At 41.8% G+C, this 25,674-nt stretch overlaps 2 protein-coding genes across 2 annotated transcripts; both read left to right on the top strand.

Annotated features, from left to right (window-relative positions):
- The first annotated feature begins 5,921 nt into the window (after nt 1-5,921).
- On the top strand, nt 5,922-12,136 carry Ifit2 (interferon induced protein with tetratricopeptide repeats 2). The gene is made up of 2 exons (XM_027406376.2): nt 5,922-6,079; nt 8,954-12,136. The coding sequence occupies exons 1-2, from the start codon at nt 6,075-6,077 to the stop codon at nt 10,353-10,355; spliced, it is 1,407 nt and encodes a 468-aa protein (XP_027262177.1). The 5' UTR covers nt 5,922-6,074; the 3' UTR covers nt 10,356-12,136.
- Nucleotides 12,137-16,788: 4,652 nt separating this feature from the next.
- Nucleotides 16,789-21,851, top strand: LOC100773381 (interferon-induced protein with tetratricopeptide repeats 3-like). Its single transcript, XM_027406375.2, has 2 exons — nt 16,789-16,964; nt 19,978-21,851. Exons 1-2 carry the CDS (start codon nt 16,960-16,962, stop codon nt 21,188-21,190), a joined length of 1,218 nt encoding a protein of 405 aa, XP_027262176.1. The 5' UTR covers nt 16,789-16,959; the 3' UTR covers nt 21,191-21,851.
- The last annotated feature ends 3,823 nt before the right edge of the window (nt 21,852-25,674 follow it).

Below are 25,674 nucleotides of genomic sequence, written 5' to 3'. Positions count from 1 at the left end.
ATATTAATTCTTAAACTGTTGGGAGATGGTTAGGACTTCTTATAGCTAACTCAGTCTTAATTGTATACCCATTTCTATAAATTAAGTATTTTCACATGGTCTTGGCTTACCGGAGAATGCCAGGACTGTTACTCCTTCCTCGGCTACATGGCGTCTCTTCGACTCTTTGAGGTCTCTCTCTGCCTACCTTTCCCTGAATTCTCCTAGTCTCCTAATCCCACCTATCTTCCTGCCTCTATTGGCCAAACAGTGTTTTCTTCATCAACCAGTAAGAGAAACATGTATATAAAAGAACATCCGCCATCAGAAAGGCCCACTGACTATCTCCAACATGACATGCTGGGCTCAGTTCAGGCTAGATCAGTGGTTCTCAACCTGTGTGTTGACCCCATGCTGGGGGGTCACATCACATATTCTGCATATCAGTTATTTGCACTAAGATTCATAACTGCAGCAAAATTACAGTTTATGAAGTAGCAAAGCAATGATTTTACGGTTGAGGGTCACCACAACATGAGGAACTGTATTAAAGGGTCCGGGCATCGGGAAGGTTGAGAACCACTGGGGGCTAGAGGATGACTGGGAGATAGGGAACAAGAATTGCTGATGGCTAGATCAGATTTTATTCCCAGAGATCTGTCAAAAGTGTTTCTTTCTGCCAGAAGGATTTCCAGTTTCCCTCTGCCTCTGGCTGATGAGTCATCTGATTCCCCATTGACATACCTATGGTGAACACCAAAGCCACAGGGATCTTCTAAGCCCCTCCCCAACAATTCCAAATATTCAGGCTATTCCAGTTCACAGGCTTCCTCCACCTACATCCCCCAGTTTCCTGTATCTCTTTATAATCATTGTTTTTGTTGTGTTTTCCCGCACCGGATTTTCCTGATGCCCCACCCCACCCCACCCCACCCCACTCCACTCCAGACAGCTTGGGCAGTTTGAGTACATTTTTCTTTTTCTCTCAAGAGCCGTTCGGTTTGATGGTCTCACTGTGCCCTCCTTTAAGATTCTAGCTTCAGATTTTTCTGAACCCCCCATGGAAGGCCTCACCCTCCCTGGGGAGCAGAAGGGGGATAGGATGGGTGGGAGGGTTGGTGGGGATCATGGGAGGATGTGAGGCAGAGGGAACTGAGATTGATGTATAAAATAAGATTGTTTCTAATTTAAATAAATTAATAATAAAAACAACAACGTTAAAAAAATTAGCTTCAGCAGCTGGAAAATTGAGCTTCAATACTGGAGCCTTTGGAGGACAATTAAATCAGGTACATGCTACAACAATTAGTTATGATGCTATTCCTGGCTAAAAGACATTGAAAGCCTGAGAATGTTGACTTCCTTTTTACCCATATCTGTTGGGAACACTCTGTGGATTGACCTTTAGCTGGTGAGAGTTCATTATCTCCCATCTGCCCCCTAGAATTATTTGGCCTTAATTACATCGTTTTCTTTCACCAGATCACTAAGTGTTCCCTGTTTTTATTTGCACTTCAGTTACTCTCAGAACTTCATGGATCCAGACTCCAAACGGGCTTCTGTTTCTGTGCCAGTGTTTGTGTTTGGTTCATAGCTCCTCTCAGTCTCACAGCAGGGCGGTAATTTGGAAGCAGGGTGCTACAGAAGTGTGAGGCCCAAGAGAGGTTGTGTTGCCCTTTTGAGAAGCTTTCTCATGATCCTGGCTCTTTAGTTTCCCTTTCCTTTGAGTGCTTGACTGGGACTTAAAGTGGAAGAACTGCCTTGTGAGAGAGAGCAGCCAGGGGATACAGGTTACTTTCTGTCAGGGAGTATTTACAAGGTTAGGGATCAGAGAAGCCTGGGGTTACTATGGGCTTTGATACACAACCACAGGTGTATGGCAGCAGAGGATCAGATATCCCCTTTGCCACAGGCAAGAAAGGATAATGAAAGTGGGTCCCTTTGGCAACAGAAAACCCTGTTCACAGGTTCCAATGGAAAGCTACCAGTCTCTCCACCAGCAATAGTCCAGCTTGAGCCTGATCAAGACTGTCATTTGGGCAAGGCCATTGACTCTGCTGTCTTTGGATGTTTGTGGATTTTCCCTTTGGACCTAACAGTTGTTGTATGTAAACATTCCGCTTGCTTTGTCTGTCTTTCCCTTTCTTCCACCCACCTCCTGGTTTCTTTTCTTCTCCATCTTTCTCGTGTTTTCTTCTTTCCCTTACTCCTCATTTCTTTTCTCTTCTAGTCTGTATTTATTTTGTAGCTCAATCAACTGTTTTCATTATTTAATTGCAATAAACAATCAGCTTCCGGATAGTAGCGATAGCAGACTCCCAGCTCCATCTAACACTGTTCCCTACTTCCCAAAGTCTCCATTCACTACAAAAACTCACTCGGTGACTCTATGTTCCTTATCACTATGCTTTTCAATAATGTGAGTACATTGATGGTTCCTGTTCTTGTAATTTTAGTCATTATATGCTGATTTCCTAACACAAAGATTTCCAACATACACATACGTACATACCTGCATAACTGTGCACATATGCATGCACCCACAGAGGTACACACACATGAACACACACAGACTGGATAACACTAACATTAATGTTTGCATGAATAACTGAAAACTATTCCCTAACCATGTTGAGATATCAAAAAACTAGCAGAAGCTGGGCATGGTGGTGCATGCATGTAATCCCAGCCCTCCAGATGTTAAGGCAGAAGGAATGTGAGTTCAAATTTTAACTTACATTATATAGTGACTTCCTGAAAAAGGGACCTAATGATGTTAATTTCCAATAAGTAGTCATGACATGCTCAGTATATATTTATTAGGTAAAATCCTTACTTACAGAGATCACTAGCCAACCAGCAGGAAAGCAGAGCAAGCTGAAGCAGCAAGGAAGAGAGGGGGCTACCATGTGAGTTGCCTAACTCTTTAAACTTCTCCCATGTCACCCTGACATCACCTTGACCACCCCCTGACTAGTGTCTTCAGGCACACCCTGAGCCAGCCCTTATGAGGCATGGTTATGGTGTCTCCCTCCAGTGGACCATTTTACATCACACACACACACACACACACACACACACACACACACCCGTAAAAATTCCTAAGGCTCACAAATTTTTATGTCAAAAGCCCCTACCCTGTCTCACCACCTTGCCCTACAAGGTCTGTATCACAAATCCTCCAGGAACTCTCTTATGAAAGTCCCTCATTTGCCACATACCTGAGATCACTGAGTTTTTAGAAAACATGTCACTGTATAGTTTTAAGTAGCATTGAAACATTGTTCATGCTACTTAAAACTATACAGTGACATGTTTTCTAAAAACTCTAAAAATTGAAACATTGTTCATGCAATAGGCATTTCTTTCATTTCATTTTTGTTCATTAGATTTTAAACATCATTATTCATTAGATTTTAAACTACCTGTTTACATTACAATTTTCTTAACCAGTACAGATTTTGAACTATGGAAATAAAATGATCCTTGTTATGTTTGTTGTAATGACTTGTTTTCTTGATTATAGTTTATCCTTTGATGTCATTACTTCATCTAATCTCACTTACTTAAAGGTTCTATTTCAAACGTAGTTACATCGGTGTCAGGTCCAAAGGAAGCTCCAATTCCCTAAGGTCTAAAAGGTGGTTCATCTATCGAGAAATGGATGGGGAGGGGGGATGGATTTGTAAATATGAGTAGCAATTAAAGAATTAAAATTAAAAAAATTAAAAAAGAAATGAGCTCAACCTGTACTATTGGAGGGTTTCTGGTGGTTAGATAAAATACAGAATTCCTCAGGAACTTGTGAAACCAGTTCCTATCTGCTAAAAGGAGTCATTTCCCTCACCTGGCAGGAGGGACATAGGGCTGCCCATGGCACCATCAGCCCCTGCTGGCCTCTAAGCTCCGTCAGTATCACAGTACCTGTTATATATTTCAATGTCCATGCTGACATCCTAGCCCTTCTCACCTCCTCTTCTTCTCTAAATCCCTTCCAGATTACAGGGTTCCCTCCTGTTGGCTGTTCATCCTTCTTATAACATGGGATTCCCATTATTCTCTGCTCTTACTATTCTTGCTCTATCTATCTATCTATCTATCTATCTATCTATCTATCTATCTATCTGTATTTCTATTTATCTACTTATTCTCTCTTATTCCCTTACTCCCTCTTGGTTCATTTGCTGTGTTATATCTGGATATCTCCTCTATTAATTCCTGCTCTCCCATTTCCCTAGTGCTGGCCATGGGCAGTCTTTGTCCTTCTCTCTCTCTCTGCTTTAGATTCTTCCAGATATCTTTATCTGTGCTCTCTTTCTCTCCCTCATATCTATAATAAAAACCTTAACCCTACCAATAAGTGGTCATGTCATCAGTTCCTTTATTGTACCCCCTTGCATACCACCAGGGGCTAAAAAGTCAAGAGAGAAGAGAGACGTAAATTATTCTGCAACAGTCCTGTGTGTTGTCTTGTCTTGTCTGTCAGGTTGTAAGATCCATGAAGTACACGGATGCAATCCAAGAGCCTAGAATGCAATTTCAAAGTGCCTAGTACATTGTACTCAGTAAACATTTACTGATGATATGAATGAATTCTTAATGAATGAAAGAAACAAATACTCTTGATGTTCTATCAGGAATAGAGGTCAATCTTCCCAATGTAACCTTATTTGTAAGTTTATCTTCTGCTTGGAACTGTAGAGAAGCCATTTTATTGTATCAAGTTCCCAGTCAAAGACTACTGGCCCTTCAGGAATCTCAAATTTTATGTTGAGGGAATTCCTTAGTGGATGGAGAAATGGCTCAGTGGTTAAAAGTGCTTCCTGCTATTACAGAGAACCAGTATTCTGTCCCTAACACTTACATCAGGTGTCTAACAACCAATCAACCAACTGTAATGCTGGCTCCAGGAAGACCAGAGCCCTTTCCTGGGCTCCACTGGCACTCACACACGCACAGGCATACCCAGAAACACACACACGTTTTTAAACTTTGAAAAAGAAGGTCCTCACTCCCGTTTTCTTTAATATCATCATGGCATACACTGGATAATGCATAATGGATAGAATTTATTTCCTCACAGTTCAGAAGGTCAGGACATAGGAGATGGAGGGAGTGCCTTTGTCAAGAGCAGTCCTGGTGAGCAATCTCAAAGAGAGCAAGAAGCAACTGCTGACTGACAAGCTGCCCCAAAAGACAGGTCCCAAGGAAGCCAGGTATATATAAGATGTCTTAAGGATTATTTGCCTCGGGATTGTCAGTGACCACGGCAAGTCATGACTGTCAGACCATTTCAGGCTCTGGAAAAAGCAAAGATCTAAAGTTTGTGCTTATGGATTCTGATCAATGATTTGGGTTACTAGTCACACTAGTTACTAGGTGCCAGGCATGATTCTAGAGCATTTCATACATTCACCCCCCCTAACCCTCCCATCATCATGATGATTTGGTAGCAGTAGGGTTCCCAATTCAGAACAGGAGAAACTAAAGCAGAGACAAACAGAGAGCCACAGCATAGAAATGCAGAGGGATGGGTATCGGATCCCAAGTTGGACATTGTGTGTCCAGTCATCCAACATCTGCATTTAGAATCCCTGCCACGCTATGGAGTGTGCACCTGTCACTGAAGGAAGGAACCTTCAGCTTAGTAAATGAGTCAGAGAAAAATCCCTGCCCAGGGAGTAGAAAATGCTCCTTGCAGTGGCCTGTGAGCCATAAGGGTGATGAGAGTGAGGATAGGCTATAGTGGCAACATAGGGCAGGATGCTGAGGTAAAGGTTTCCTTCTCCAGGTTGAATATCCTCTGTGTTGCAAATCTAAGACATCAATACTTCTGATTCACAGCACAAAGTTGGACACTGAGAGGGGTTGGCTCTTTTTCAACTAATTTGTTCATAAAAAGTGACATCAGTTTTACTTTCTGGTTTCAATTTCTCTTCTGTGGGGTCAGCTGCCAAGAAACAGGAAGAGAAACCAGCAGCCACTGTTATATATGGGTCAGTAGCACTTCATTAGAAGTCTGAGGACGAGATTGCCTGGAGCGAGCTGCAGCCTGCACTGAGCCCTTCAACACTGCTGGGAGTTACACAGCAACCATGAGGTATGTCTTCCCTTGCTCTGGTGGTGAGGAGGTCAGCCCTGCTGATGGCTGCAAATCCTAAGCAGCCACAGTCCCACGAGAGGCTAGTCGTGTTTCTGTGTTTGTTTATTGCCTTGCCCACCTCTGTCCCTATAGCTGTAAGTATGTCATAGAGATAGATGCTCAGTTGCTTCCTCCAGATCTGCTTAGCTGGCAGCTGAGAACTGAGGTCAGAGACAGCTGTTTGATCTAGCAGGGACTTCCTGTAAAGATCCAGAAGAATTGCTCTTGTCAATTCTTTCTCTCTCTCTCTCTCTCTCTCTCTCTCTCTCTCTCTCTCTCTCTCTCTCTCTCTCTCTGTGTGTGTGTGTGTGTGTGTGTGTGTGTGTGTGTGTGTGTGTCTCCTTCTGGTTGCAAAATTAAATTGGGTAAATCTAATACAAATATTATTTAAGGGAATTGATCTTTTTAGATTACTTTATTGTTAAAGACATACTTAGACTACTAACCCTGCTTCCTGCACATCTGAATTTTACTTGTAGTTGCTGAATTAATCTCAGAAATACATGAAGCTTGCTAACTAAACACAGCACAGACAAGAAGGAAGGAGCTTGTCTCACTCACTGCCTTTCAGATCTATTTCATTTCTGGTAACCCTAACTCTGGCCCAACAAAAAATGTGGGTGGTTGCAAGATGTAAGGTAAAAAGTCAAAGAGAGGAAATTAAAATAATAATATGAAAGTATTAATAATAATTTTAAAAAGCCAGGTGTTGGTGGCACATGGCTTTAATCCCAGCACTCGGGAGGCACAGGCAGGTGGATCTCTGTGAGTTTGAGACCAGACTGGTCTACAAGAGCTAGTTCCAGGACAGCCTCCAAAGCCACAGAGAAAACCTGTCTTGAAAACCAAAATTAAATAAATAGATGTATTAATAAGTCACCTGAGTGAGACAGCATCAATGCAAGAATTTCACCTGAAATGAAAGTTTGAGGTGTTGCTCACATATATAATGCAATTAATAGAGGAAATGTTGCAATGATGGTAAAATCCATAATGACTGAAAGTAAGATGCAAACAGATAAAATGAGCAGATGCTCAAAAGACTTTAGGATTATTTCAGATTGTCCATGTGTGTTTCAAATAAACATGTTTTTTCCTCACAAAACAAGGAAATGGACTCAGTCTACAAGTCCAACAATGATGAAGGAATAATGAAGATGTGGTACATACCATGGAATTTTTATTCAGCCATAAAAGAATAAGTAAAGGATTAGCCTCTCCCAGGGATGAGCTATCTGACTGGTTGCTTAGTGTTCAGCCCCCAAACCACACACACACACACAACAAAAGATGGACTCACAGACTGTATTTATAGATTTGTAAATATGTTTTGTATATATATATATACAGAAATATGTAACGATACTCAAAGAAAAAGAGGCTATTAATTGGAGAGGACCGAAGGGAGGAGACACATGAAGAGCTGGAGGGATAGAGGGAAGCGATGAGTTATATTTTAATTCAAATGTATTTCTAAGAGAACAAAATAGGGGCCTGGAGAGATGGCTCAGAGGTTAAGAGCACTGCTTGCTCTTCCAGAGATCCTGAGTTCAATTCCCTGCAACCACATGGTGGCTCACAAACATCTGTAATAAGCCCTCCTCTGGCCTGCAGGCATACATGCAGGCCGAACACTTTACACATAATAAATAAATAAATCTTTTTAAAAAAGGGAGAGAGAACAAAATGAAATCATGCAATTTGCAGGAAAATGGATGGAACTAGAAAATACCATAATAAGTAAGAAAATCCAGACCTACAGCCAGGTGTTGGTGGTGCCTGCCTTTAATCCCAGCACTCAGGAAGCAGAGGCGGGTGGATCTCTGTGAGTTCAAAGCCAGTCTGGTCTACAGAGTGAGTTCCAGGACAGGCTCCAAAGCAATGCAGAGAAACCCTGTCTCAAAAAATCGAAAAGACAAAAAAAGGAAAAAGAAAGAAAATCCAGATTCAAAACAGCAAGCATCAAACATTGCATGTTCTCTCTCATTTGTAAATCTTAGCTTTATATATTTTTATGTGAATGTATATCAGGAAAATAGAAATGGGACCAGGATCAGGAGAAGACAGAAAATAGGCATTAAGGGCTGGAGTGATGTCTCAGGGGTTAAGAGCACTGACTGCTCTTCTAGAAATCCTGAGTTCAATTCCCAGCAACCACATGGTGGCTCACAAACATCCGTTATGAGATCTGGTGCCCTCTTCTGGTGTGCAGATATACATGGAAGCAGAATGTTGCATACATAATAAATAAATAAAATCATTTAAAAAAATCTTCAAAGTTTGAATAATAGGAAATAGAAAGCAATTAACTTTTAAAAGGGAAATGAAGGAGCTAAAGTGGATTTGAATTTCTAAGATAACAAAGAATTTAGACTCAGCACAATGAAATCTCAATAGCATACAAACATAGCTAAGATTTTTAAATCTTAATGGTATGTTAGAGGTTAAGAGTAAAGAAGTGATTAAATTACTATTTCTTAATTTACAAAAACCTTCATTAGCAATACTGGAGCTGTGCTGGAGTTCAAAGACCCTCCAAAGCAAAGGCAAGAGCTAGGAAATATAGACAGTCTCTCTAGGAAACCCTAACTGCATCTAGGACTGACTCACTTCCTTCTGTCAATTCTGCTGCCCAAATGAGCAAACTCTTGCTTCCCTATGCAGTAATTTTGACATGTGCCAAATATTGGAAGAAAGGAAAGTGTGTCCCTTGGTGAGGTTTAGATTAAGACTGTTAAGAAGGACAAGAATATTTGCTGTGATCCTACTCCTTGCCAGGCGAATGTGGGATGTCCTCAGATGACTGTTTCTTTATTTTTTTCTGTCCCACAGCACAACCACTAAGAAATCCTTGGAGAGCAAGCTACAGCAGCTAAAATGCCATTTCACCTGGAACTTGATGGCAGGAGACGAGTCATTGGATGAGTTTGAGGACAAGGTGTTTAACAAGGATGAGTTTCAGAACAGTGAGTGTAAAGCCACAATGTGCAACATATTGGCGTTTGTAAAGCACCGCAGAGGCCAAAACGTGTCAGCGCTGAAAGAGTTAGAGAAAGCTGAACAGTTCATCCAGCAACAGCATCCTGACCACGTAGAAATCAGAAGTATAGTCACCTGGGGAAACTATGCTTGGGTTTACTATCACATGGGCCAACTCGAAAAAGCTCAGGCTTATCTTGACAAGGTGAGACAGGTCTGTGAGAAGTTTTCCAGTCCCTACAGGATTGAGAGTCCTGAGCTGGACTGTGAGGAAGGGTGGGCCCGACTGAAGTGTACCCGAAACCAAAATGAGAGAGTGAAGGTATGTTTTGAAAAGGCTCTGGAAAAGGAACCGAAGAACCCAGAATTCACCAGCGGCTGGGCCATCTCAAACTACCGTCTAGACTTCTGGCCAGCACAGCAGAATGCCGTCGACTCTCTGAAGCAAGCCATTAGAATGTCTCCCAACAGCCCTTATGTTAAAGTACTCTTGGCCCTGAAACTTGAGATGAATCAGGAAAACCAGGGAAAGGAACTGGTTGAAGAAGCCTTAAGGGAAGCCCCAGGTGAGACAGATGTACTTCGAAGTGCAGCCAGGTTTTATTATAAGACACATGATAAAGACAGAGCTATACAGTTGCTTAGCCAGGCTTTAGAACTCCTACCCAACAATGCCTATGTGTATTACTATATTGGGTGTTTCTATAGGTCAAAAGTCCTTCAAATAGATTCCAGAAGAGAAACTTCACAGAATGAGAATAGAGAGCAGTTACTGAAACAAGCAATTTATTACTTAAAGAAAGCAGAAGAGACCAAGGAGATGATCAAAGATTCCTGTAGCTACCTTGCTCAACTTTATGTCCTGGCAGAGCAGTACAAAGAAGCCGATTATTACTTCCAGAAAGGATTCAAGAAGGAACTCACTCCTGGCCTTAAACAGTTGCTCCACCTACGGTATGGCAATTTTCAGTTTTTTCAAATGAAGTGTGAAGACAAGGCCATCCACCAGTATCTTGAGGGTGTGAAAATAAGGCAGAAGACGAAGCCTAAAGAAAAGATGACAAACAAACTTAGATTGATTGCTGAAAGGAGACGTTCTCAAAATGGATTTGACTCCAAGGCCTTGCACATCTTGGCGTTTCTTCGGGAGTTGAATAAAGAAAGCCAGCAAGCTGCTAAAGACTCTGAGAGGGGACAGGACTCTGAGAGGCCTGTTTTTTCAGCGTCTTTGCATGAGGGGGGGAATGAAGTGTAGTAACCTGGTGCCCACGAGGCTACTGCTGGAAGGAAACTAGAAACCCTTACCAAGTAGCCATTCGGAATACTTAACAACTTCATGGAATAAGCATGTCCTAACAGGCTGACTGTAGTATTTATCAGGGTTGCTGGGAACCCTGTGATCAGATGTTGGCACCTAAATCTCTGGATCACGTAGGGGTCTCAGAAAGAGGCCAGTTGGAGGCACAGATACAGAGGCCTGGCAAACAGTCTAGATCTCTTTCTATTTCTTAGAGATAGTTTCCATGGTAGCAAATTTTCAATCCCCCTCTGTGGATTTGTTGTCTTGGGTTTGTTTCTGTATTTATGTAAAGCACTCAAATTCCTCCTATGGGTGAGTTTCCATCCTTGAGTTATTGCTGATATGGCACAGCCTTGTTCTACATAATAACAGTGTCCATCAAAAAACTGAGCAGTGGCTCAGGACAATAATCCCAGCACTTGGCAGCTGAGACAGGAGGATTACAGTGAGTTAGAGGTCAGCCTGAGCATGACCTGGAAAGGGGGTGAAGGGTGTTGAGAATTAGACATGTAAATGTTTAATGATTATGTATGTTGCTTGTTTGTTTGGTTATGTATATGCCCATATAACCACTATCATCATATGTTTATAAAACCCAGAAGGTAGTGATTTTGTTTTACTGCATAATTTTGAAATTTACAAAATAGTGCTCAATATTAATTGAGCTCAAAATAGAAACTCAATAGTGAGTTCCAGGTCTAAAAACAAACAAACCATAACAAAAGCTGAGGGACCAAATCAATCCTCCCTCCAATTTCCCAGCCAGTCCTCAATCTACAGTGTCCCATAAACATGAGTTCAATTGTTCCATTAACTCAGATGGCAATATAACTGGAAAAACTGAGACCAGAGAAAGTTAGAAGGGCAGGACATATCTGTGTAAAGCAGGAGAGTCAATGCCAGACTTCCATGAGGCACACGGGGGGACTTCTCCCCGACTCTGCTCTGCCTGTGAGTATGATGCTCCATGCAAATAAGGGGCATTCTGTCTACCATAGTGACAAATGACATAAATATTTATTCCAAACTTGTGTGGAAACTCCTGTGAGACAAAGAGAATGCTGATTTACCCTTGACAATTTTAAACCCACGAGGACAAAGTTTATAGTCACTATTAGTCAAATGAATACTTCCTTTATCAAAAAGCTATGATGAACCCATATGACAGACACTAGGAAGGCCACCGGATGGGAGAATAACTTGGTGACTGACGGCCTGGTGGAAGGACTTAGAAAATGGAATGGGTATTGGAGGGTGAAGTTTTTCCTCCATTATAAATATTGCATAGTAAGAGACATAAAGACTTCTTGGAACTCTGAAAAAATACTCAGGAACATCACAAAATTGACAATTGACATTTCCTAGGTAATCCTTGAATGGAATAAACTTTAGGGTTGGTGTGAAGCAGCATCGAGTCAATGAGCCCAGTATGAGGCTCTCAGTCACCCTCTGGAGTGGAAAATGTTTCTCTATTAGGATTAGTTTGCCTTTATGTAAATAGGAACATTTTATTCAGCAATTCAAATATATTAGATTTGTAGACTGTTAAAATGAACATTCTGACCACTGGAACAATGTTCCATGTTATTTTAAATGTTAAAAAATTTTGTATGCATTTAAGTCCATCAGTTTTTAGCATTTGAATTTCTGGAAAAATACTCAGCTTTGTTCATAAATAACATGAGGTAGAACATTAAGCAGTGCTCTGGTTCAATAAAAATTTTACTGTACTCTCACTGTCTTAGACTCAAGTATGACAAGAAAGAGTAGCAAAATTTTTTTCGCAGCCTTGAGTGTCTGTCTGTTCTTTTTATATTAGATGTCTGATACTATGCATCCAGTACACAGGGACACACTCTGTCTTGACTTTTATCCTTGCTTGCACTCCTGTTGTTGTTTCAAAACACAAGCAAACCAACTTGAAGGGCTTATTTGGCTAATAACTTACAGTCCATGTTGAGGGAAATCCATACAGGAGTTCAAGGCAAGAACCCAACCAGAGACCCTAGACAGATTTTAGGACATAGTTTGACCACATCTTCAGGGAGTGGCATTCCTCTCCCTAAGGCTGTAAGGGGTTGTAACAAATTGATGAGACAGACAGGAAAACATCTGATCTTGCTATTTCTTAAGAAGGAAATCTGGAGTGCCAACCAACTTGGAAAGGAACATAGAGATGCCTGCAGTCTTCCACAGTTTCTAGAGAATAGTTGGGTCAAATGACGTTCCCTGGCCTCAGATATTTTCTGAAGGAAAATAGCACCATTGTGCTTTGTGTGACCTTGAAGATGCTGGGCTGTGAATAGGCTTCCATGCTGAAATGCAAACTTGTTCCTGTTATCAAAGAAGCTGTAACAGTGAAAGCAAACCTGGCATTGCAGTTGGCACTTGTGTGCCCTCCTGCCTTGCGTCCCTTGGCTTCCTATTTCAGTCTTCAGCATCAGTCAGGAGAGGTGATCTGGCCACTTTTCTCACATCTTTTTGCATATACTCGAGGTAAGTGGTGAGTCTCTGATGAAGCTGCTCTAAGTGCTGACAAACGAGCCTGGAAAATGATGGGACTCTATCTGCTGTTTGTCTTGCTCCAAACCCTACACATCAACATTATTTGACCACAAAACTGCTTCTGTATGTTTCCGGTCCTTGTACTAGGTTGGTACTCTGAGAGTATGTCAGAGTCTCAGGTGTGTTTGTGTGAGTGAAGGAGAGAGAAGACTTCTCTCATCTCCAGCTTGCTTTCAAATCATAACTTCCCTTGGGGAAAAGCCCCTCCCAGCTTCTTCTTGTAGCCCTCTTTCTCCTTTAGGCTCAGAGGCAGTCCCTGAACAGCAGACTGAGTCATGATTGCTTTCACATCCCCCACCCCCAACAGTTTTCACTTGCTGTGACAAATACCAGAGAGAAATAATAAGAACAGGGAGCTTTATTCTGGTTGGTTGTTTCAGAGGTTTAGAAATGATTTGTTGGCTTTGTGTTTTCTGGGATTGAGGCAGAAAAGGGGCATGCTGAAGAGAGCACTCACGTTGTGGAGGCCAGGAAGGCAAGAGTGAAGCAAAGAATGCCTTGAGACAAAGTATCATGCCAAAGTACATGTGTTCAGTGACCTACTTCACAAATTTCCATCACTTTCCAGTGAGGCCATCAAATTAGGAAACCATCAGTGGACTGAACTGTCAGAGCCCTCCAGACCTCTCACCGTGGGAGCCTTTGTGGAACATTCCAGATCCAAACCATATCAGATCATGCCAGTAGACTCACACCATACTCACCCAGTGAGAGCAGAGGACATGAGAGTGTTACAGTCCCAGTGAGACTTATTTTAGCATCACCTCCCATGGATACCATCAGCTTGACACTAACTAGGAATGGTAGATCCAACTAAAGACTACAGAACCTGGGTCTTCTTTTCTCACAACACTACCCCATCACCTATTTCAGAGAAGGGAATTAGACTTAGCAAATAAGTTTTCCTTATGATTTACAGTGTGGCTGCCTAAATGTTGATAATCTTCACTTTGTATTGGATGTGGGGGGGAGATACAGAGAAAAACTGAGATTCTTAGATGCACCTAAGTGCAGCAGGTATAAGGCATTCTCAGTTGTGTACTGCACCTTCCCTTAGGTGCCTAGTACAAGGATTTAAGATTAGAAATCAGAATGGGGTTTACTAAAGGTTTGTGAATCTAAATGCCAATTCTGCCTTTCCTCTTCATTGGGCCAGTCTTACAAAGGACAATATGAAACCTACAATATGGAACACCAACACCAAGGCTTCCTTCCATTATGGCCGCATCAGTTTTAAAAATTGGAGCATGCCTGAGTTTGTGTCATTTCTGAATGGATGGATCTTTTTAATGGAAATCCCATTCCATCCTGAAGATGGGAATTCCTGAGATCCTTGTAGACTGCTGCATGAAGCTCTCAACTGTTTGCACAGATGACAATCTAATCAAGAGCACTTAGGAAGCCTCTCTGCTTGGCTTCCAGCAACCTCTGTCTTAAATAATGGGATGGAGGAATGATTCAGAAATTGTTTGTTGCTCTTACAGAGGATCGAGATACAGTTTCCAGCACCCAAAGCAGGTGACTCACAACTGCCTGCAATTCTGCCTCCAGGGAATCTGTTGCCCTTTTCTGGCCTCTAAGAATACACATGCACTTGTGGACACACACACACACATACACACACACACACACACACACACTTAAAAATAATAAAAGTGATTTTTTTTTGGTTTTTTGAGACAGGGTTTTTCTGTAGCTTTGGAACCTGTCCTGGAACTCACTCTGTAGACCAGATTGGTCTCGAACTCACAGAGATCTGCCTGACTCTGCCTCCCGAGTGTTGGGATTAAAGACATGCACTATCATTTGCCTGGCAATAAAAGTAAATCTTTAATTAAAACATACAGTTCATTTAAATAAAAAGAATAAAAACTAAAATTGTGTATCTTCAGACTCATGGCCTCTAGTCCCTAACCCCATCACAATCTGGTTATAGCTCTCTGCACTCTGATTCTTGAGTTCATTTTTTTTATTCTTCATACACATGAATATTTTCTCTGTGTCCAGGCTGTTTCACTTTCCATGACATTCTCCAGACATATCCACATTGCTGAAAAATCTCAGAATCTCTGCCTTTTAAAGACTGGGTAGTATTCCATTGTGTGGGTATGTGTGTGGGTATGTGTGTGTGTGCCTGTGTATTCCACTTTGTATGTACATGTGTGTGCTTGTGTATCCCATTGTTCCATTGTGCATGCACATGTGTGTAATGATTATATATATATATATATATATATATATATATATTTCACACTATATTTTCTTTATCCATTCATACATTGATGGACACTTACGTTGGTTCCTGTCTTAGTCAGGGTTTCTGTTCCTGTGAAGAGACACCATGACCATGGCTACTCTTAGAAAGTAAAACATTTAATTAGGGTGGCTCACATAGTTTCAGAGGTTTAGGCTTTGTGCCTGCTATCTCGAAGATTATCTGTTGGTTATGGTTCGTTCATGACTTCATGCTGTGACTTTTTTTCATAGAGTGACAGGGGCCTTAAATGAAAAGGCTGTTTTCTTCCATTTAGTTCAGAAAACAGTACCGAGGGGAGGAGAATTCATGCCCCTCAGGTGCTTGATTGAGAAAGATAGATCTTAACTACGCCCTGATAAGTTATTTATATGTGTAAGATAAGTAATTGGATGGCTTCTTCTATTGACTGCAACCATTTCTGAAGCAATGCCAAGTGCTTGAAATTGTGTTTATGGTATGATGTTGAAGAGATGAGCCAGCCTTCTGTAACAAGATTGAAGATGCCATGAAAATGCCTAACCTATGAACATGTATCAGGTGACTCATCTTCTGTTAAACACGTGACTGTGGACATATAACATGAAATGACAAGAAAGTACAGCCACCTGAGGGCTGAGAAGATGCCTAAGCTGAGGCAAGATTCTCACAGATATCTTTGACTTTAAATGTTTGATCAGTTTGATTAGTTTTGCACATTTCTTAAAGGGGAGGTTCTTAGTTTACTATAGTAAATTTCAATGTTTTTTTTCCACTGATAGGGAAAATGATTAATGTCAAATTATATTTTCTAGTTGCCACATGCAATTGTTACTAATATATGGCAAAATCAAGTGTACTTCATGAGCCAGGAACTAGAGTAAAACAAGAATCAAGAATATGGAGAAGTCATCCTACAATAGTAGAAAATATTTCTTATGTAAGGTTCTCCGTAGGGCTGGAGAGATATGTCTCAGCAGCCAAGAAGACTTGCTGCTCTTACAGAGGACCTGAGTTTAGTTCCCAGCACGCAAGCTGAGCAGCTCAGCTGCCTTTAACTCTAGTTCCAGGGTACATAATGTCCTCTCATGGCTTCTGTGCATTCAAGAGAGAGAGGGAGAAATCTCTAGGTCAAAATCAGGCATTGAGTTCTGAATAAAAGAACTAAATATGATTCTTGAAAATGTTATACTTTTAGTGCCTTTGCTAACTGAAGCCTTTCAAAGCATAGTCTTTGGGCAAATGTAGTGGAGCTGACAGGATTGCACTTAACCTCTTGTACCATTAATAGCAGCAAGTTGCTAAGTAAAACAACCAATCAGAATTTCACAGCTATCTATGTTCATGTCATCTTCCTGCTACACAGCAGCAATGTCTGACTTTGAACTCTAACTATCTCATGGGACTCTGTCTTCATAAACTCTATGTGTCAAGCTAGCTTTGCCAGTGAGTCTTTGCTTGGTGCTGCTCTAGGCTGGAAAAGCTGGGAAACTAACTGGCTGGGTCATAACCCATCTCGGCATTAAGTTTCTTTTTCCTCTTCTGATGATTTTAAGTCAGTTTCACTTTCCAGTTTCCTCTTCCCTTTCACAAACACAAGTCCTTAGAAACAGGAGAGCATCAGCTGGTGCACTCCTCCCTCCACCGCTCCCCTGTCCCCCTTATATAGTCCTCTGATCATCCACCTGATGCTGACTGAGATTCCTGAAGGGTGCACTCCACATCCAGCTTTTCCGAGCAGCACAGAAGCAGGTAGCAGTCATGAGGTCAGTGCAATCTCAGGATCTCCTCTGTAGATGATGCATGGAGCTGCTTTCTGCCTGGAAGTCTCTTAAGTTGTCTGGCAGCTTACAGATTCCACACAACTAAATTTGCATGGCTTTTGTTGAGTTTTCCTTTGATTTTTGTTTCTCTGTAGGCTTGGGCAAGATCCTGCAGCTTCTAAAGCTGCTCGCTGGATGGCGCTAATTCCTGAGTTAAGAGAGGTTTTACAGGCATGGTTTGATCCACTCAGGCTCAAAATTTGACTCAAAGCTAGTACTAATGGAATTGCTCTAACGGGACTTTGCTCTTGCATTATTTAAAGGGAACAAGTCACTGGGATCTCTCTGTGTGTGGAGGCGTGGGGGGGGGGGTAGGAAAGGAAGCATTCTTTTTCCAGCAGGTAGTGTGAGAGCTGGGATCAGTACTGCAAACTCAGGTCAAGTTGCTGAAATCTTTGATCACTTCAGGGTCAAGGTAGAGAAAATGATTTTTAGAGATAAACAGGGTTTTTGTTTTGTTTTGTTTTGTTTTGTTTTGTTTTGTTTTCTTCAATTCTTACATGAAACCAAGTCTCAATGTTTAAAGTTTCATTTTACTACTGTGAAATGCTGCTAGGAAGCCTAATTTCTAGTTATGGAAAATAGAACAGTGAGTGTCTAAAGGCAATAGGGATAGAATATGGAATGTCAGAAGTAGCCTATAAGGACTCTAGGTGGGTCCATAGGCATAAACATTTGTTGAGACTCAGAAAACTATACCCTTAAAATAAGTGATTCTACGGTAAGTAAAGAAAAATCATAGTAAATGTTTTTTTCTTAAATGTAACTACACCTGCTGAGAGTCTGTCATTGGGAGAGCCTCAGAGAGAATTAAGAAGAAATGGTACCTTTCCCACCAATTTCCTATCAGGGAATGATTGTGGTATCAATGGCCCAGGGAAGACAGATGCTATTAATTACTCTGAGAGAGAACAAAACAAGACAGTCATCCCTGCCCTCAGACCCAAGGGTTACAAATATTTAGCAAGGTCAGAGTTGGGATTTGAATTCCAACTACTCTGGGTTCCTCCTTCCTATATAATGGCCCTGGGAGAAGACTGGTGTTAGTGGTGAATATGGTTGACCAGAAAGCCAAGACCTGCCTAGAACCTCGGTGGCTAGCCTGAACAAGAGGCTTTGCTGTGTTTCGTGTTTGGGTATGTCCAGAGTCACCAATCTAAGAAGGTCTGAGGAGAACCCTTTAGACTATGCTGGTCGGGAGTCTACATCATGGCATTCTGTGAGGACTGAGGCAGCTTGAGCTGCTCTTTCCTGTCAGGATAAACATCACAAAATGGGACAAATAAAGGACCTGGAAAGGTACATAGTACCTTCTGTGTAGACTGTGTAGGAGGCAAAGTCTCATGAAAAGCTCTTGTTCTATGCACAGATGTCCTCGTTAGGGTCTTTCAGTATGCAGAGATTAAATGTTCATTTGCTCAATTTTCTCATGACCTGTCTCACCAATTTGGATATTATGCCTGTGTCTCTGTATTAGTTACTTTGCTTGGTGTACTGGGACAAAAGACCTGATGAAAATGGCTTTAGGAAACAAAGGGTTACTTTGACTCACAGTTTGAGGGTGCAGTCTTGGCTAGAAGTCATGGCAGCAACAGCATAAGCTGGTGGCACTGTGTTCAGTCAGGAAGCAGAGATACTAGACTGCTGGCCCCCAGCTTGTTCTCTCTTTTTGTATTTAGTCTTGGACCCTGGCCAGTAGGGTCATGCCTCCCACACTAGGATCAGTTTTCATTGCCCAATTAAATCTTTCCAGAAACATCTTTCTAGACATACCCAAAGGTGTGTTTCTATTGTAATTACGAATCTCAACCTATTGACAGTGAAAACTCACAGCATCTTTCATCTTGGCAGTTAATACGAGGAACTAGAAAAGCAGTTGAGAACCAAAGGCAGGGAAGGCCTTGAAGATACATGAGTGTCTTTAAGCCTCTTTAAGAACAATCTGGCCCATGAAATCTGAGAACTAAGAGTCAGCCCCTGAGGTTCCAGTTCCACCATAATTTCTTATATTTAAAAAAGACTAAACCAGAATTTGTGGATTTCTGTTTTGTGGTTATCTTATCAGCATCCTGACTTTTCATCAAGTGTGTTCCTTTTTAATTCTGTAATCTAAAACTCCAGTATGTGATTAGGACACTTAGAACTTGAATTTATTTTTTTTATTTTACTTTATCTTATGTTTTGTTGTTGTTGAGACAGAGTCTAATTTTTTCACCCTGGCTGGCCTCAAACTGACAGAGATCAGCCTGCTTTTTCCTTCCGAGTACTGGGATTGAAAGTGTACATTGCCACACTCGGCTTTGGATTTTGTTTTATCATAATTGGGGAGCAAGCTCTCAGGACCATTCTCTTAGTGACCCGCTAGGTTTCCTCTACCCTGTTAAGTAGAAACAGAGATAAAGTATTACTGTCACTGAAATTGCACTATGCTTGTGCTCTGAATCATAATTGACTTTGGTGTGATTAAAATGCAAATTTCAGGAATTTCTAAATGATTGAAAGAGTAGATCTGAGATAAGGCTAAGAGGAGAGGGCCAAGGGATGGGGCTATTTTAAAACGGCCACAAGTTTGTGCATATGTACACTGAAATGTGAAGATGCAGTATTCACCACTAAGTCTCCCATTCCTTCACTGTAAAAAATGCCGCTTGAGTCAGGTGTGTGAAACTGTGCACAGGGACAACAGAAAGAGGTGGCTTGTGGGAGGAGCAGAAAGGGTATGGACAGAAACAAATCTTGAATATTTAATGGGTGTTTGAGAAACTGGTAATTGGGAAGAATAGCAAGAAAGCAAATCCAGCCTGGAGCCCATGGCTCACACTGTACTCTGAGTCCAACATCCACAAGAAGATAGTTCATTTTTCAGTCTCCTGGGGCTCAGTCAAGCTATCATGTAAAATGAACCATCAAAGGATGCACAAGATGATCAAAGTGACCATGTGTGTTTTCTCCACAGTGAGGTCACCAGGAACTCTCTGGAAAAAATTCTTCCACAGCTGAAATGCCATTTCACCTGGAACTTGTTCTGGGAAGGAAGTCTCTCAAGTCATGTGGAAGACAGAGTGCGAAACCAGATTGACATTTTAAACTCTGAGCACAAAGCGACAATGTTCAACTTGTTGGCCTATATAAAATACCTGGATGGTGAAAAGGAGGCAGCCTTGGAGTGCTTAAGGCAAGCTGAAGTCTCAGTGGAGCCAAAGCAGGATGATCAAGCAGAAATTAGACATCTGGTCACCTGGGGAAACTATGCTTGGATCTACTACCACATGGGCCGGCTCTCAGAAGCTCAGGCTTATGTTGACAAGGTGAGACACGTGTGCGAGAAGTATGCAAATCCTTACAGCGTGGAATGTCCAGAACTTGACTGTGAGGAGGGATGGACACGCCTAAAGTGTGGAAGGAATGAAAGAGCTAAAATGTGCTTCCTAAAGGCTCTAGAAGAGAAGCCCAGTGATCCAGAGTGTTCGTCTGGGCTGGCAATCGCCACAAGCCGTCTAGAAGAACAGCCCGAGAAGCAGTTCGCTGTGGATGCTCTGAAGCAGGCCATGGAGCTGAACGCTGAGAACCAGTATGTCAAAGTTCTCTTGGCCCTGAAACTGCAGAAAATGGGAGAAGAAGCTGAAGGAGAGCGACTGATTGACGACGCCCTGAGAAAAGCTCCTGATCAAGCGGATGTACTGCAAAAGGCATCCCAGTTTTACCAGAAAAAGGGTAACCTAGATAGAGCTAACACACTTCTTGTAAGAGCACTAAGATCCACAGAAAACAAGACTCCCCTCTACAGCCTGGTCATGTGCCGTTACAGGGAAAGGCTGAAGCAATTACAGAAAACCGGAAATGCTGGCTCCAGTGACAGCCTAGAGAAGATGGAAGAACTGAGACAATTAACCATGGAGTACATGCGCCAGGCTCTTCAGAGGAAGCAAAGTCGTCTGAACTCCTACTCAGACCTCATCGATTACCCAGAAGTAAAACGATGCTGTCAGTTGGTCTTCGGCAAGGAGAGCCCCAGTGCTGAAGAACAACAGCTCTACCAGAGCTATTGCAACCTCCAGGAATATCACCAGCGGTCTGAAGGCCTTGCTGCCCTGAAGGAGTTACTCAAGTCCTGCAGTCTCACAGAAACAGCATCCATTGAGAAGGAAGGGATGAAGGAGCAAGCATAGGCCAAAGATGAAAACATTCAGTGGCAAAATGTGCTGGATTCTTGGTCTCTCTGGGGAATAAGTCAGAAGCTGAGTGAGTGGGGGGGGCGGGACACTCTTTGGGGCACAGGCAGCCTTTCCTTGACGGCATCTGAGCCTGAGGATAACAGGAAGTGTGCCATGGTGCAGGCGCTCAAGTCTGCACTGCAACAGAAGTGTGCTGTGGAATGGTGCCTACTGGGTGTGGAGAGGCAGGAGCCCTCCTGTCAAGTGTTGCTCCACAGGATTCCCTTGCTTAATTATGTTATCAAACACCCTTAAAGAACCGTTTTCTCTTCCTGACTCCCCTGTCCATCCTAGCTGTATAATTTTCCAGCCAACAGGTCTTCCCATGAGTCACCCAGGGAAACAGGACTCCAGGCTCACATAGCACTTTTTGATCACTATTTTTGTTCTGTAATGCATGACAACTGCCAGCAAAAATTAGTTTTATTTCTTCATTCCCTTTCAGTGTAACCATCCTAACCTGAAAGGTTAGCTTTGGCCTAACCCTAGAATATTTTTTGCTCCTTATTTTTTTTTTTATTCCACCTTGAGTTTGTTTGTGTTCCTGACAATGATCCTATGGTAACTATGTATGACAAACTGGAATGCTATAATAAATCTAAGTTTCAACTCAGAATATGGACAATTGTGTGTGTGTGTGTGTGTGTGTGTGTGTGTGTGTGTGTGTGTGTGTGTGTGTGTGTGTGGTGGTGGTAGGGGACAGGGAATGAAGACAGTAATGTTAAGTACCAAAGTTTCTTTGGTGAATACTGGGGGTGGCTTATGAGAGCTGCACCCCTTTCTGAGGAGTGGGTGGCAGTTATTTAAGAAAGAGAGAGGACAAGAAGTCAGAAGGGAAAACATGTTGAGGAGTATCAGGAGTATAGAGAGGGAGGTGCTGGGGATAGGTATGACCAAAACATATTATCTACATGTGTGAAAATTTAAAGACTTTTTAACAGTTTTTCTTCCGCTAGGATGATGTAAAATTGTGAACACATAACATGCTGCCCAAAGCACATCTTTTTGAAGATCTGTCTGGACACTGGGCCAAATCCATCTATAATCAGCATAGTTAGGAGCTGCCACTCTCCTTCCAGTCAAGATTCAGCAGAGGTCTGTGCATGTGAGCAGATGATTCTTTGGCCACATTTTAGCGGACCCAGAGATACCCTAGTGAATGTCCCCCCATTGGTGTGTGTGGGCACTGATACTAGACTCACAGGATTAGTTCTGTTGAGGTAGCACTGGGTCATTCAAACTTGTCAGTATCTGGTACTGAGAGTTTCATTTCACTCAGCCATCAGAAGCATCTCCCAACTCCCCTTACTCTTCCTTTGCAGACTGTCATGATACTACTGTTTTCAGACATGGTTTCCCTGAGTAGCCCAGGTTGGCCTGGAATTTGCTGTCTAGCCAAAGCTTGTCTTGTATTCACCATTTTCTGGCTTCAGCCTTGCTTGTTCTGGGATTTCAGGTATGCGGACCCATGCTCAGCTCTGGAGTCTCTTTTTAATTCGTTTATGTGATGGGGAATGTCCTTCTGTATATATGTTTCTCTTATTGGATGATGAATAAAACACTGTTTGGCCAATAAGACAAGAAGATAAGTGGGACTAGGAGATGAGAATTCTGGGAAAGGTAGGTGGAGAGAGCTGCCAAAAGCAGATGACATGTTACCACCAAAGGAGATACAGGTATCTGGTAAGCCAAGACCATGTGGAAATACATAGATTTATAGAAATGAGTTAGCAATTAAGACAGAGCTAGCCAATAAGAACCCCTAGCCATCGGCCTATGGTTTCATAATTAATATAGTGTCTCTGTGTGCTTATTTGGGGCAAGGGGCTGCAGAACCAGGCAGGAAATCCAGCAACAGTTATGAGTATAATTTATAGCCCCATGTTACACACGAAAAAGAAATAACATATAAATGAGATTGTTATTTGAATAAATTTCTTTCCCCCAGATGAGGAACTAAATTCCAGAAAAAAAAACTGTAATTCTGAAATAAGTTACTAGTTAGTTTAGTAATTGGAAACATTTTAGGATCTATGTAAGTGGTGAGGATGTCAAGATCATATACGAATCTGTTTCTCTGAATCCAGAACTGTGCAAAAATCCCATACAAAGCAGCCTTCTGGTAGATAAAAAATACACATATCAAAAAACTTGTTCCCTATAGACATTTTGAGACTTCCAAAATTCTATATCTAAAGAGTAATCATCCAGGTATGTATGGAAACACACTTCCCCAGGGAAATGGACAGTTCCAGGCCAACCTAGACTGCATGGTATGTTTTAGCTCAGCCTGAACAATACAATAAGAACCTATCTTAAAAAAAATTAATTACAGAGGGATGACAATGAAACACATAAAGATGACAATAATACTGAAAACATTTGAAAGAGTAGATTTTGAGAGTTATTACTATAAAAAATAAGTACTCAAGGTGTTTTATAGTAATGGATGATGCAGCCATTCCACAACTTGTATGTGTTTCAGAAGGCCATGCTACAGCATATACATATAATTTTAATTGCAAATCAATCATTCTTTAATTTAAAATGAGAGTCTAATATAAGGGACAATAGCAGAATGATAAATTTACCCAGAGGCCAAGGATTCCCTTGTCAAGTACCTCATTTGTCATGGTTTAGTTCATAATTCTAATGAAATGCTATATAAAATGGCACATGTCACTCAGAAACACAACAGATCATCAGTATTATAAGATGGCAGAGGGAAGTTAGAACAGCCTCAGCAAGCAAGACATAGGAGTGTGTATGAAAGGGACTGTGCTGGCTCAATTGTTACCTAGTAACAATTGCTAATAGCCCCTAAACTTTTCTCATTGAAAACGCCTAGAAATGACTTAAAAGCAAGCACGATTTCAGAAGGTGAGAGTGCACATCTGAGAGTACAGGGTTCCAATTACTATTACCTCTAGTTTCTTTCTTAGTATGACATTCCTGTAGCTGAAGAAGACACAACAGTAATTGTCATGTCCCCACAGCACATATTGGCACACATATTGGCAGATGGTAGACATCATCTATCAATTATTTATCAAGATACAGCAAACTATTTCAAATCCATAGCATACAATAACAGCCATTTTGTTTGGTTAGCATTGAATTAAAAGGGCAGCAGAGTTCAGCTTGAGAGTTCTTTTTACCAGGTTTACTGCGAGTCTGCTTTTTTGGGGGGAGGGGTAAAGTCTCTCTTGCTCTGTCTATCTCTCTTACCCCCTCCTTCCCTCACTCCATTTCCTACCCCCTCACTGTGTGTGCGTGTGTGTGTGAGTGTGTGTGTGTGTGTGAGTGTGTGTGTGTGTGTGTGTGTGTGTGTGTGTGTGTGTGTGTGTGTGTGTGTGTGTGTACTCAGTCTGTATAATATTACATATAAGTGTAAGTTTTCAGTGCTGACCATTTGGTATTGGATATGCAATTGACGAGCTCTTCCTGGAGAAGGCATTCTCAATGTTTCTAGTTGCCTAGGATTTGGGCCTCCTAAGCGTTCCCACTTCCACATCAGCGTGCCTAGTGGTGTCCTTGTTCAGCTCATGTTCATGTTTAGGCAGGTGCATGTGGTGAGACTTTATAAGCATAGTGTCTCTGACATTTATAGGAGACACAATCTCACACCAAACTTCCTGTCCCTTCGCCTTTTAGGTGTTTTCTACCCTCTCTTCTGCAGGGATCCCTGAGCCTCAGTTGTGATATAGAAGTATATGTTGGGACTTGGCTTGATAACTGCATTTACATTGATTGCGGTTTTCTCTGTCTGTGACAAAGAGAATTGTCTGGATGAGGGAATAAATGGGTAAAGGATACTGGTTTATGGATTAGGCTGGTTTAGTAAAGTGGCAGTTGTGAGTCTCTTCTAAGATTCATGACTTCACTTTTCTTGGCAGTTGGATAGGTTTCTAGAACCAAGCATGACTTTCCTCTTGTTGAGCAAGTCTTATGTTCAATTAGAGAACTATTGGTTACCACCAAGGTATATGTGTCACTATTGCATCCTTAGGACAATCTTAGTGCCATACTGGTTGTTGTTGTGGTTTGTGAGTATCATAGCTTAGTAGTACTACCGATTGCTTCCCTCCTTTGGTAACCTGCACAGCACCTTCTGATACCATGAAAGCTAGACCTCCTATAGGAGGCTTTCCTGTCAGACCTGCCTTGGGTCTGTTGGGCCCTAAGTCCAAGGTGCATGGTGTCTTCAGCATGCACTTTCAGGGGACAATCAAGAGCAGCCGCTACAGCCTTACAATGTTTGGGAATCTTTTAGACAACTCTGACAAACCACTCAAAAGGGGGTTTCTTATGCCTGGTATTGGGATTTTTGTTTGTCTGTGGCATTTGTGCCAGGGGGTGGAGGGAGGACGTTATCAGCCCAAGTGGGAAATTTAACTCTGTATGTATACATTAACTTACATGTACTAAAGGCATTTTAA

The sequence above is a fragment of the Cricetulus griseus genome, chromosome 3 (genome assembly GCF_003668045.3).
Source record: "Cricetulus griseus strain 17A/GY chromosome 3, alternate assembly CriGri-PICRH-1.0, whole genome shotgun sequence".
NCBI lineage: Eukaryota > Metazoa > Chordata > Mammalia > Rodentia > Cricetidae > Cricetulus > Cricetulus griseus.
This window is presented reverse-complemented; position numbering and strand designations above follow the sequence as displayed.